This window comes from Mauremys mutica, chromosome 3 (assembly GCF_020497125.1).
Source record: "Mauremys mutica isolate MM-2020 ecotype Southern chromosome 3, ASM2049712v1, whole genome shotgun sequence".
Lineage (NCBI taxonomy): Eukaryota > Metazoa > Chordata > Testudines > Geoemydidae > Mauremys > Mauremys mutica.
This window is the reverse complement of record NC_059074.1, coordinates 65,272,785-65,285,968: the sequence shown is the minus strand read 5'-3', so window position 1 is coordinate 65,285,968 and position 13,184 is coordinate 65,272,785. Positions and strand designations below refer to the sequence as shown.

The 13,184-nt window shown below is 39.9% G+C and overlaps 1 protein-coding gene across 1 annotated transcript in view; it reads right to left on the bottom strand.

Moving 5' to 3' along the window:
- DOP1A (DOP1 leucine zipper like protein A) overlaps nucleotides 1–13,184 on the bottom strand; it is a 140,792-nt gene that overhangs the window by 17,654 nt on the left and 109,954 nt on the right. Inside the window, exons 20-28 of the mRNA XM_045009646.1 lie at nucleotides 12,992–13,103; nucleotides 10,032–10,214; nucleotides 8,382–8,507; nucleotides 7,770–7,904; nucleotides 6,901–6,956; nucleotides 3,829–3,933; nucleotides 2,568–2,634; nucleotides 625–769; nucleotides 264–343 (exon numbers count right to left, since the gene is read on the bottom strand). Coding sequence (XP_044865581.1) covers nucleotides 264–343; nucleotides 625–769; nucleotides 2,568–2,634; nucleotides 3,829–3,933; nucleotides 6,901–6,956; nucleotides 7,770–7,904; nucleotides 8,382–8,507; nucleotides 10,032–10,214; nucleotides 12,992–13,103 — 1,009 coding nt within the window. The remainder of the gene's footprint in view (nucleotides 1–263; nucleotides 344–624; nucleotides 770–2,567; nucleotides 2,635–3,828; nucleotides 3,934–6,900; nucleotides 6,957–7,769; nucleotides 7,905–8,381; nucleotides 8,508–10,031; nucleotides 10,215–12,991; nucleotides 13,104–13,184) is intronic.

Genomic DNA, 13,184 nt, shown 5'->3' with positions numbered 1-13,184 from the left:
GTGATTAGCAAATAACTAACAAAATGATAAATTCATGTATACATTTGCTGTCCATTATCACTCTTAGGCCTCTTTATGCATTTCTTGTCTCAGTTTCTTTTTCCCATTGTGTATATACATTTCAATTATTTTTCCCATAGATATTTAACTAGTATTCTTCTAAACTGAAATGCACGTGCATGTTTATGTGCATGTTTCTAATCTCTCCATGTCCCTCTGTATGATAAGAAACCAGTGTGTAGTATAATTGAAGAAACATTTACCTCAGAAAGTAATGTTAATGCATGGACGCTATAAACTGAAGGAGTTATATTTGAGGTTTCCAGAGCTGGATACAACATATCTAAATGAAAAAGTGACAATTAATTTTGGAAACTATGTACCTTATATCAATATCTACAAAAATAAATATTTTAAAGTAAATATATTCTACAACATGGAAAATGGACTGTTTTTTTGTTTCACCATGTACATTAGGTTCAGTATAGCTCAGTACTCCACACAACAGCACTGAAACTGATTTAGCAAAGGTCTAATATTATAAAATCTGTCATTTTTTAGTAACATGAAGGGAATCAATAAATTATTCAATATTTTATTTTGAATAATGTGAAAATAAGCTACCTTCAACATCTGATTCCAAGTGGTTTCCATCAACCATTATCTTGGGGGAAGGTTTGACCTCTAGATTTCGTCTTAACCAAGTAGTCTGTTCCAAGGAAGAACCAGCAATTGCACCAATGGCATCCACTATTTTGTGAGTTACATCCTGATGGAAAGCAAGAAGCAAATGTGTAAAGAACCTCACGAAAAAGAGTAAATTGGCTGTCTTGATATATGTTGCTAACACAGATACTCATTAGTTCAATGTCAGGGGAAGAGTAATTATAGAGTGGGATATCATAGGGTTCTGTTCTGGATTCACTTCTGTTCAACATCAGCAATGATTAATATTCCTTGGAGGATGAGCTGAACAGATCTTCGCCCATTGAGTAATCAAATTGGTAGATGGTATGAAGCTGAAAGGTAGCACAAACACTTCAGAAGATAGAAGTGAAATGCAAAATAATTCTGATAAATTAGAGAATTGGTCTGAAATCTGGAAAATGAAACAATTATATGCTTAGTGGCTTCATCTGTGAGTAAGAAGTGGAAGACTGTATGGATCTGATTGCAGCAATAGTTTTCATATTTTCATTTAAAAAAAACCACAGAAATAAGGTTTATTCAATATCCATCCCAATGACTGGGAAATTTAAGTATGTTTTGTCCATTCACAGAATCTCTTTCTGGCTGTTAAACTTTTTTTTTCCCCTTTTAATCTGAAACACTTTTGTGTTTCTGTTGAAATATCAAGGTCTCAATGGATAATTTGAAAGATTATTTCATAATCCAGGATTACTTTTTCCAAAAATATCACTTATCACAAATAGGTCAAAGAACATGTGACCTCTGCTGGACTACCTACTGTTTAAAGTTTACTGTCACAAAGAGTTTACATTCAAAATCAAAGCAATTGGAGTTGCAACATTTTTTAAATGATCGCAGGTGAAGTAAAAGGTATGTCATATGCTTTTCGTATATGGTATACAAGTGTGCTTAAAATCTTGTGTAACAGACCTCTCCCCCCAACAGCATGCCTTTTCACCTAACATCAAAGAATAACTTACTCCATCACAGACATGAATTAACTCATGATCCTGAAAGTTGCTTCAGGAAAGTGATTTCAGATGGTAAACAGCATGACTGTTGCAGTACAATACATCTTTGCAGCTAACGTCTTAGGCATTCTGATCAGGAGTTAAGCAGGTTTGGTATTATAGGAAAAACACAAAAACAGTAGTCAAGTGTTCAAGCTCACAAGAGAATTCACTTAAGGTATATTTTGGATTCAGCAAGCACATGCATATCTGACTGCACGTTTTGCCCATAGAATAAGTGAATGCTGATTTGTGGCAGTACCATAGAGAAGTATACGGGGGTTCTAGGAGAGCATCATAAACTGAACATGAGTCCAAACTGCAGTGCTGCTACATAAAATACTAATCCAAGTTGTACTAACAGGAGTATCTCAAGTACAAGCAGCAAGGTAATTAATCTTCTCTGCTTAGTGCAGTTTAGCTTCAATTGGAGTACTGCATTCAGTATTGGGTTCCAACATTTTTTTTAAAAAGAAATAAAGCTTAAAAATCTCAGAGGGCAGCAACAGAAGTGATAAATGTTGGGAAAATAAGAACTCTCATAAAATTAAGAAAACTAGGCAAAGCCCAGTCCACAGAAGGATGACTGATGGGAGAAATGTTAATAATGAGGATAGAACAAATAGTAATGGGTTTAAAGTTACAGCAAGGAAATGTTAAGTTAAATACAGTATTAGGAAAAATGTAACAACTATAAGCAATAGAAAAAACTACAAAAGGAAGTAAAAAAGCCATTATAACAAGATCAGTTGCTTAAAAATAATTTTTGAAATGTACAGGAAAGATCAGCTATGCTGTACTCTCAGCAGTTAAGCATTTACTGCAGAATATTTTAACAGTAAATTTATACAAAAATATTTTTTTTACCTGAAGATCTCTTTGATCTTTCTTATTCTCCAGACTTGGGTTTTTCATAATAAATTCATTCAGAACACTAAAAATATATATATTAAATTAATACTGATGATAATCTTAAAATAAAATATTGCATTATTTTAGAATAAGGCAAAAATTCCATGACAAATTCACATGCACAGTACACATTAATTGAATCTTCAGCTACTTCCCTTTAGTTTGCTAAAATTCCAAAAGACTCATTTCCAAATATCTGAAATTTATTTTGATTGTTACAAACAATTTGTATAATTAATAGTTTTCAAGTAGATGTAACATTGGAATCCATCCAAAATATCTTCATGGAGATGGTTTTGGACAAATTAATTCATGACTATTTGGTTTAATACTTTACTACAGTATTACCAGCATTTACAGAGATTGTTGCTCAGTGCTTAACACAAATGACCACATTCAGCATTTTATTGCTGAAGTTCAGCAAACTGTTTCTGGGCTGGTAATTAATCCAATTTCACATGAGAGGAAAATATAATTTACAAAAAAAATAGTCATAAGAGTGACTTATTGAGTACATTTAGATATTTAAAACTACTATTTAGAGGGTCCTGGTAGCTGAGGGGATTAATAATGAGATATGGAGTTTGACATATCTAGGTCTCTTACTTAAATTTGACCATGGGCGAAACTGACAAAAAGTCATTTTCATCTAGTGGCCTATCGAAAAAATGTGTTGGGAGACCTCACAAACTAGCATCACAAGTATTCATAATTACCACACAGTTGGCAGTGTCACTGAGGGAAGCTGAGAACTGGATGAAGATGCCGATAGTACCAGAAAAAGGTCGGAGCAATCCAAGAATCAACATTTGTATATGATCAACATTCTTCCAAGTAAGATACTGCATTTAAGATGCAAAGAGTCCTGCGGCACCTTATAGACTAACAGACGTATTGGAGCATGAGCTTTCGTGGGTAAATACCCACTTCGTTGGATGCATGTAATCACCCACAAAAGCTTATGCTCCAATACGTCTGTTAGTCTATAAGGTGCCACAGGACTCTTTGCTGCTTTTACAGATCCAGACTAACAGGGCTACCCCTCTGATACTTGCATTCAAGATAAATCTTTGTCAAAAAGGTCTCTAGGAAATAGGAATTTTTCTCCATTCAAAACTCTAAGTAATTAAATCAAGATTTTAAACACTTGCTCTTTATATAATTTTACATTTATGGGATCACAATTTTGTTAGAAATTGTAAATATAACTGCTCACCCAAGTATGAGAAACTGCCCTGGTGCTGGAAGACTGAGTTGTATAGAGTCCTTCAGAAGAATCAATAGTGTTGCCCAGCTGTCTACTAAGCTGGACACTGGAATCCTGCAAGATGATGACAGAGTTAAAGTGATAAAATCATGTCAAGTGTCACAGATATCCCAAATTTTCTATTCTCCATCTCTCCTGTTTGACAGCACCAACTTTAGTGCCAATCAGAAGCACTGTTCCGGCAGCAGTTCAAAATTTAGGTCCTGTCTCTCCCCTTGGTTCACATATCAATAGAAAGTGGAGGTGTTATGGAGCTAATATGCGAAGAACTTTGTATTCAAAAGATACCCTCTCTGGCTAATGACTGAAGTGGTGCTGATGAGATCTGGAGGGGTCTGAGTCCAGTCTTCCTCAGCTGCAGAGAAGTTTGCTGTGGACCTTTCCAGTTAGGGGAGAGAAAGATAAAGGTGGAATTGAGGAACCCAGAAGATTCCCTTTTCATCTAGAATATAAAATAACACAAACCAGCTAATCTCACAAAGGAATTTAGGTACATAACTGCCACTTTAGGCACATAACTCCAAAATCTGGATCCTCAAAACCCCCACTCAACTGCCCCCTTACCTTGTAGGTGCCTAAATTCCACCTATGTTTCTGCTGGTGGGCATGCACAAAGCCACCTCACTCCTGATACCCAGATCATGACTCAACTCCTGTGAGATAATGTAGCGGGCCGGTGTGGCTCCCCTCCTCCCCGGAGAGGGTTGAGCCCCGGACACAGGAAGGGGCGGGGCTACAGAGTGGTGAGCCGGCCCCTCAGAGGGTCAGATGGCGACCCGGAAGGATAAAAGCCGGCCCTTCCAGCCCAGTCAGGGCCCAGCCACCCCTACCTCGCTACTGGGAAGACCTGCCGGAGCTTCCCCGCGCCACCTACGACGAGGAGCCACTAGGAACTTCCCCACTATCGTGGTGTTACCCCGAGGAACCCCCGGAGCAGGATTGGCCGGACTTCCCCGAGGAACTACCCGATCTACCCCCCAGCCCGGGGTGTGAGGAACCCATGCAGTGGGACTTCCCGGGACCAGACGCCGTGGACCAGTTAGGACAAGAGGGGGATATTGGAAGTAGCCCTGGGGCAGCCGACCTCAGTCAGGCTACTGATCAGACAATACCCATGTCACTGTGTTGCGGTCAGGATCCCCACTCTCCGTCAGCGGTAACGACCGCTGCCTAGGGCCCCGGGCCGGGACACAGTGGAGAGGGTGGGCCTGTGTCCCCCCTGCCACCCCACTCACGGGTGGCAGTTATCCCCCTCACCAGACTGCTCAGCCTGCTACAAGAGGCCTGAGCTCCTATACTGTTTACTGCTCAGCCTGCTACAAGAGGCCTGAGCCCCTGTAGTGTTTACTGCTCAGCCTGCTACAAGAGGCCTGAGCTCCTGTACTGTTTGCTGCTCAGCCTGCTACCAGAGGCGTGAGCTCTCCTGGTACTGCTTGCAGCCCAGCCCCTGCACCAGAGGGCCTGGGCCTTTTCTAGACTGTTTGCAGCCCAGCCCCTGCACCAGAGGGCCTGGGCCTTTTCTAGACTGTTTGCAGCCCAGCCCCTGCACCAGAGGGCCTGGGCCTTTTCTAGACTGTTTGCAGCCCAGCCCCTGCACCAGAGGGCCTGGGCCTTTTCTAGACTGTTTGCAGCCCAGCCCCTGCACCAGAGGGCCTGGGCCTTACCTAGACTGTTTGCAGATCCACAAACTATCTCACCTGAGGGGCCCAATTTGGTAGGTGTTTTCAGAGCATGGCTACCATATTAGGGCTCATTCAAAACAAGAGTTGGTGGTAGCAGTGTGTTTATGCCCAATAACTCAGTGTTAGAGCACTCACCCAGAATCAAATCCCCATTCTGCCTGAACTCAGGTCTCCTACCTCCACGGAGAGTGCCCTAATCACTGGAATATAGGTATTCTTGGGCAGGTCTCTCAAGAAACTGTTGAAACTATTCCACTTTGTATAAATAATTAGATATTCATTAGAACAGATTGGAACATGGGTCTTTCAGGTGAGTGCCCTAACCACTGTGCTATAATCTCACATTCTCTCTAGTCCAATGAATATTTATTTATTTACATAAAGTGGAACAGCTCCAACAGGAGAGACTGAGAGAATACTCTATAGCCCAGTGATTAGGGCACTCACTGGAGAGGTGGGAGACCTAGGTTCAAGTTCTTACTCCACAACAGGCAAAGAGTGAATTTGAGCCCAGATCCCCCATGTCCTGGGGGAGTGCTCTACCCACTAAGCTATTGAATATAAGGGGGGCATCTCCACCTGTTCCTCCCCCTCCATTTTCTGCAAGAAAGGACTGACCTGGCTTAAGTGCCTAACTCTAACAGAGGGTTCGTGGCTATAAATCCCCAGGGAGGTGCCTCCCATTATGTACCTAATTCCCTTCGAGGAGCAGGGCTTAGGCGCCATCTCTGTCCTCAGTATTTTCCAATGGCTAGCTTAGGCAGCTCTCCACTCAGCTTGCTGGTTTTTGTGCTTCCCATTCTTAGGTGCCTAATTCTCCCCAGACATTGTCTAGAGAGCCTGGCCACCTAACTCAGGACTGTGGATTCTACTAGGTGTCAGTGTGCCCAGAAGTCAGGCATTGCAACGCTGAGTCTAAGTGGATATAGCCAGGGCTGGCTCCAGGTTTTCTGCCTCCCCAAGCGACGCTCCACTCTTCGGCGGCAATTCGGCAGCAGGTCCTTCACTCCGAGAGGGACTGAGGGACCCGCTGCCGAATTGCCGCCAAAGACCCGGACGTGCCACCCCAATAGCAGCTGGAATGCCACCCCTTTGTATTGGCCGCCCCAAGCACCTGCTTCTTTAGCTGGTGCCTGGAGCTGGCCCTGGATATAGCTCAGAGATTACAAATGGAGAAAACTGTTTTCTTCTCATGTAACCTTTCGGTCTGTTGTAGCAAATCAGAGGGAGGCAGCTTTTTGTTGAGGATATAAAATGTCCAGATTCTCTTTTATAGTTATCTACTGACTTATGATACAGAAAGAAAACAATAAAGGACAATAAAGCCTCATTGTCTTACCTTTGAATATAAGCATAGAAAAACTGCAACATGCAGACTTCCAATGACAGATGCTTCTAGAAAGACAATAGATCAATGTCACCAGGAAGAAATTGATTCTTGTCTTTTTGTTTACCTCAACAAAAACAGTGGGTACTGAACCAACTACCAGGTTTCAAAAGGTAAACAAAACAGTGGATAGCTTGAGGTCAAATTAAATAGCAATGTACTCAGAGGGGTGTCTGAGTGTCACACTTGGGCAGCAAAAATCTTAGCCCTATAAAACCTAATGTTATTCTGAAGTGCTCTCCTGTATCCCCTCCATCCTTGTTGAATCATAGAATGTCATTGACAGGCTCCAGGGTGAGGGGCCAGAGATCACGTCTAGACCTCCCTCAACTGGACAGATAATACAAGGCCTTTCAAAAGCAATAACAAAGGAGAAAGGAATGGGGATTCCAGGGCATCCCATCCTTAAAAATACCTTAGCCCCCATGAAAAAAAGAGTCACACCTGATTAATCCTTCTATCTAGTAGGATCCAAAAGAGTGAATTTTAAACTAGTATATGATACTGTACAGGTGGCAGAGCTACTTTGTTAACCTGAACTTGCTTATTTTTGAAATATGAAACAATTGATTATATGGCCTTCAGCCTTCAAATGCTGTCAATCTAGCATCTTTCACTAAATATGCTAATGAGAGATATGGTTTTCTACACTCAATAGGATTAAGAAGATATTACCAGAAACAGATTTTGGTAGAGCACAGCTGTTATCAACCTACAGCACATTGGTAGCATGTTCCTTCAGGACAATTTGAGTACTTATATAACTGATCACTTCTAAAATAGCATCATATGAACTTGCAACAACTCTGTGATTTTCCTACCTTGTCCTTGGCTATGGCTGGAGGCTGCTTTAAAACTTCTTTTACTGTTTGTATAACAGTCTCTGTTCTCATAACACTGATAGAGCGAACTAGCTCTACCAGTAGAAGCTGTTCATCACTGGCTGTAGGAATAACCTGGAAAAGACCAACATGTGCTATAGATTACTGTTACAGTTAATAGTTAGTGTTGTCCACTGCAGAAGGAGTTGAGGGGTAAAGGACATGCCTGAGAAACTATGGGAAAGGAAAAAAAGAAAGAAAAAACAAAAACTTGTAGGAACGAGACCTGGGTGAAATTTTTGGCACAAATAGTTTACCAAATATTAACAGACCATCACTTTCCTTTGAAGTCTTTATTTTAAATATTAGTCACTTACAATAATGAGTTTTTAAAAAATTCTATTCTAAAAAAAAGTGTGCGCTTATTTGAGCATGCAAACACATGCATAAACATAAATGCACTTATGGAAAGGATTTGTGTAATGTTTCATTTGACCCCAAAAATCAGCCTGAATTTTTTTTAAAGTAAGTTCTAAAGAAAAATATTGGAAATCCAGTAAATCAGATTACAATTTATTTAAGTATCTATGTCAACTAGCAACATGCACATACCTTTGTTCTAGAAGTGTTTTTGTTTTGTCTCCTTTCATTCCATACAAATGCAACAGCAGCCATAAAGTGAACACCATGATTCATTGATATTGGGCCCAACAATTCAAGAATCTGCTGCCTTAAATTCTGAAACAGAAACAGAATGTGCACACACTGAAACAAGCGTCCAAACTTTATACTCTAACTGACTGACATACCACACTGGAAAATTTCAGAGAACAATCCCTCTCCTATTCTGAAATACTTGGACAGCACTTCTCTTCTTGCAAATACCAGAGGCAAGCATAGACTTCTATATGGAGTTCCAGAGCTTAGCCATGCCCCTTTTGCACTCCTTCAGATAACTGCTTCCATAGCTGTACTGAAGCATTAAACAGATCAAACAAAGTTCTTTACAGTAACTCCTTATCCAACCATATTAACTCTATGCTTGGCTTTGAAGTGGCCATCGTAGTAGCACCCAAAGGATTTATCTTGAATGGGGTGAAGTATGGGAAAAGGTCATCCTAGATATTGTCCTGAATTAACTGGGTTATAATCAAGATAAATCTTAACAGCTCTTCTCACATCCAGCATATAACAAGTGCTCTTGAATGTTGAAACTTCAGGCAAAACAAAACAAGAACAATCTGTGATGTATGGACGAATTAAACTTAGGTAACCAATTATTCTGGAGTATAAAGAATGATCTTGTCTTTGTGAAATATGCAGTAAGGGTCATCCCTTCTGTAAGGAGACTGATTTCAGAGAGTCTTTTTGCCAACATGAATATGACCAGGAAGCAGGTATTGATAGAAAGACAATACAGAGAATTAGATTCTATTGGTTTCAGCGGATATGTTGTGAAAGCCTGTAGCATGGTGTCCCTTTTTTTAATACATATATCAAGAAATAATAGTGTATATTAAGGTGAACAACTATGTAGTACATAAAGTAAGATGATGACTATGTGGAAATCACACTAAAATCCATGTGTCATATCAGATAACCTGAATTTGTTTATAAAAACACAAAATTCCTTCAATAGCAGAAGAGTTTGAACTGACTCCAATAAATAGGCGAAGCAGGACATCAAGCATGTTACTGGAATACTTGAAAAACTCCTCAAATACCATATTGTTCAATTCCTCCTGTCTGCCACCTACTCTTTCCAGTCGCCAGCCTATGATCTGATATGACCTCTCTCCATACAATGAGGTCACTAACACGAGGTGGATGGAGCATGGAACCTCATAAGGGTGTCAGATCAAGTGTTTATTGAAGTATATTGCGAGATTTTTGTAAAGATTTTAAACAAATATTCTATAACCTTAGAGATATAAAATAGTATTTTAAATGGTTTATAATGTGAACACTTTCCCATCTCTCTGCTTCAACTATTTTTCATGGGTGATGTTATGTCATCAGTACAGTACTAACTGGAGAGTCATATTTTTGTCAGAACTTATACATTTTACCAAAGTAAATGGTAAATGAATTATAAACTGGCTGCTCATCCCCTCTTAGCCTGGGGACAACTCAAGTATTGCAAAAGTTGGATGACTTTTCTAAGAAATACCATTCAGGTTACTTTTAATGGAATACAATCAGATTTGGTTTGACAAAGGTAATCACGCACAACTCAAACCATGTTACTCCTGATGTTCTGACCTTTGTTGATCCAAGATTAATAGTGGTAACAGATGCAGCCGCTGCAGCAGTTGTTTTCTCTGAAGAATCTGCCTGGTGCAGTATGCTCCACAGCAAAGTCACAGACGACATGATCATATGAAGGATAGACAGGATTCCACTGCGTGCTTCAAGCAAGTGTTTCTGGTCAACGTTAACCAAAAGCTAGAGGTATTATAAAAAACAACAACCCAGCATTAAATATCTACATACTAGCATTAGCAAAACAATATAAATTAAGAAATAAAAATAAAGGATAAATGGACACAAATCAGACATTAGGAATGGCAATATACAAAAACCTGTAGGAGAACACTTCAACCTCCCTGGCCACACTATAGCAGATCTTAAGGTGGCCATCCTACAGCAAAAAAACTTTAGGACCAGACTTCAAAGAGAAACTGCTGAGCTCCAGTTCATCTGCAAATTTGACACCATCAGCTCAGGACTAAACAAAGACTGTGAATGGCTTGCCAATTACAGAACCAGTTTCTCCTCCCTTGGTTTTCACACCTCAACTGCTAGAACAGGGCCTCATCCACCCTGATTGATTTAACCTCGTTATCTCTAGCTTGCTTCTTGCTTGCTTATATATACCTGCCCCAGGAAATTTCCACCACTTGCATCTGAAGAAGTGGGTATTCACCCACGAAAGCTCATGCTGCAAAACGTCTGTTAGTCTATAAGGTGCCACAGGATTCTTTGCTGCTTCTACAGAACCAGACTAACACGGCTACCCCTCTGAGAAATAAAAATGTACATCTAAACATTTTACACTATGATTTTAGGATGAACATTGTCTACATAGGCTTTCGTAATATGGTTTATCCTGTTTGTTCTGAGTAACAGCAAGAAAATGAAAATCAGTATTTTTAAAATGTCTTTTCAATTCCTCTGAAATGATGTGTCTATTAATATAAATTTGTGTTTTAAGTAGCAATAGGGAGCATATTTCTTTAGCAGTGTATGCTTAAACATTCTCAAATAATAAAGTAGCACCTTTAATATCTATTGTATGATGCACTGATCTCTTGAAATATATTAATCAAAAAGTGTGAGTTTTCAGAATGTATAGGGATTTACCCTACAGTCTTATATTCTGATTACAATGTATGTAGAGATTTTAGTTTGGCCAAAACTAACCAGTGTATCTTCCATACTCAACGCTCTCTGTTTACTGCTTTATTCCCAAGCATCATATAAGAAATTCAGTGTTACGATAGGCAAATATGACACTGGCATATTGAGTGGTGCTGTATGGCTGGAAGATGTTAAAGCATAGTTTCCTCGCCTATCCCCATAGACATCTACTGATGTAGCTGGTGCTAATACAAAATCTTGACATCCAGTGGTATTTCTGACTGTATGGATTTATCAGAAGAGTTGTGGAATGTGCTTAATCCAGGACCACAGGGCCTGTAGTGACACCTTCCAGCTGATCCCGCAAGCAGATCCAGCCCAGCATGATCCTTCACAAGGCTTACAAAGCTAAGGTTGTACTTATCCATGGAGTACATAGATAACTTGGTGGGGGGTATATTCAAAATGCTATCAATTAGATTGGGGCATATTCTGAAGGTCTGAGGGTTTTTCATTATCATCTCTATGTCTACAGTGATCATACTTACCGTATATACTCGTTCATTAGCCTGTTCGTTTATAAGCCGATCCCCCAAGATGGTTAGGTAAAAATAGCAAAAACTGTATGACCCTTTCATAAGCCAACCCTGTATTTCAGGGGTTGGCAAACTTTGGCTCCTGGCCTGTCAGGGTAAGCCGCTGGCGGGTTGGGACATTTTGTTTACCTGGAACGTTCACAGGCACGGAGCCCCTCAGCTCCCAGTGGCCGCAGTTTGCACATCACTTCCCGCAGCTGCCATTGGCTGGGAACGGCGAACCGCGGCCACAGGGAACTGAGGGGCTCCATGCCTGAAGACGCTCCAGGTAAATAAAACAACAATGTATTCAATTCAATGATTCCATAGAGTTTAAAATCATCAAATTTTGGTGTAGACCCATTTATAGGCCGACCCCCACTCTTTGATGCGTCACTTTTTTACCAAAACTATTCGGCTTATGAACGAGTATATATGGTATATCTTTGTAAATGCCTTTGCAAGTGATTAACATTACTTCAGAATTAGTGCTATAATAAATACAACAACAACATTATCTACTTGCAAACACAGGTAATAAGTATTTTGATGGTGACTACTGAGAAGAGTAGGGGAAAAGGATAGAAAATATGTATTTAAATAAAGCTAAACAGTCAACAAGAAAAAGTGGTCCATTAGGTTCGGGGCCAAATGCCCAATATATAGACTATGCACCCAGCAGCAGCTACAAAATATTGTTAGAGCCAAAAACCAAGCTGCTAATATACAAAGCTTCAAGCTAGCAGGAAGAGGCACTTGAATGGACATTCGGACAGAAAGTTTTGTTTCTAAAAAGGGTAAATCCAGGTAGCAGAGTTAGCTAGGTAGGTGAACATAGAACCCAACCATATTCAGGAACAGTCAAGTGTGGCACCAATGAAAAGTTCCACAGCTGAGTTTGGCTGCTGGAGCTAACCCTTTAGAATCCTGAGGTGGAGGAATTCCCACCCTCGTTCTTGTGTAGGAGCATGACTCCAAGAATAAGGCTTTGTGACAACTGAATCTTTGGAGAATGCATACAACAATTGGAAAATTTGATGGTCTGTGTACCTAAGGAGGCATATAATATGTTATCAATGAATAATGCTTTCTTTTATAAGAATTTTCTAAATCCTATTACCCAAAAATTGTTCATTATGATTTAAATATATTGAATATTTTCCCCACAAGCCCCTCAAACTTAAATTCAGAGCAAATTCAACATTACAAGCATTCCGAATGTAGACCATACACTCTAATTTAACAAATATGACATAAGAAGCCTCTCAGATGCTTGACTAAGTTTACCTGATGATACTGTGTAGATGGATCAAGTAGACAGTAATGAATTATTGTTGTGATGCCTTCTAACAGGGTAAGAATCATATCTGGTGGAGTAATTGATGCCATCCAAAGCGGCCTAAAATGCAACATTGAGTTTGTTGTGAATTTGCTCCACACAGCTAAGGAAACATTTAAATATATGATCAAATTTGCAAAA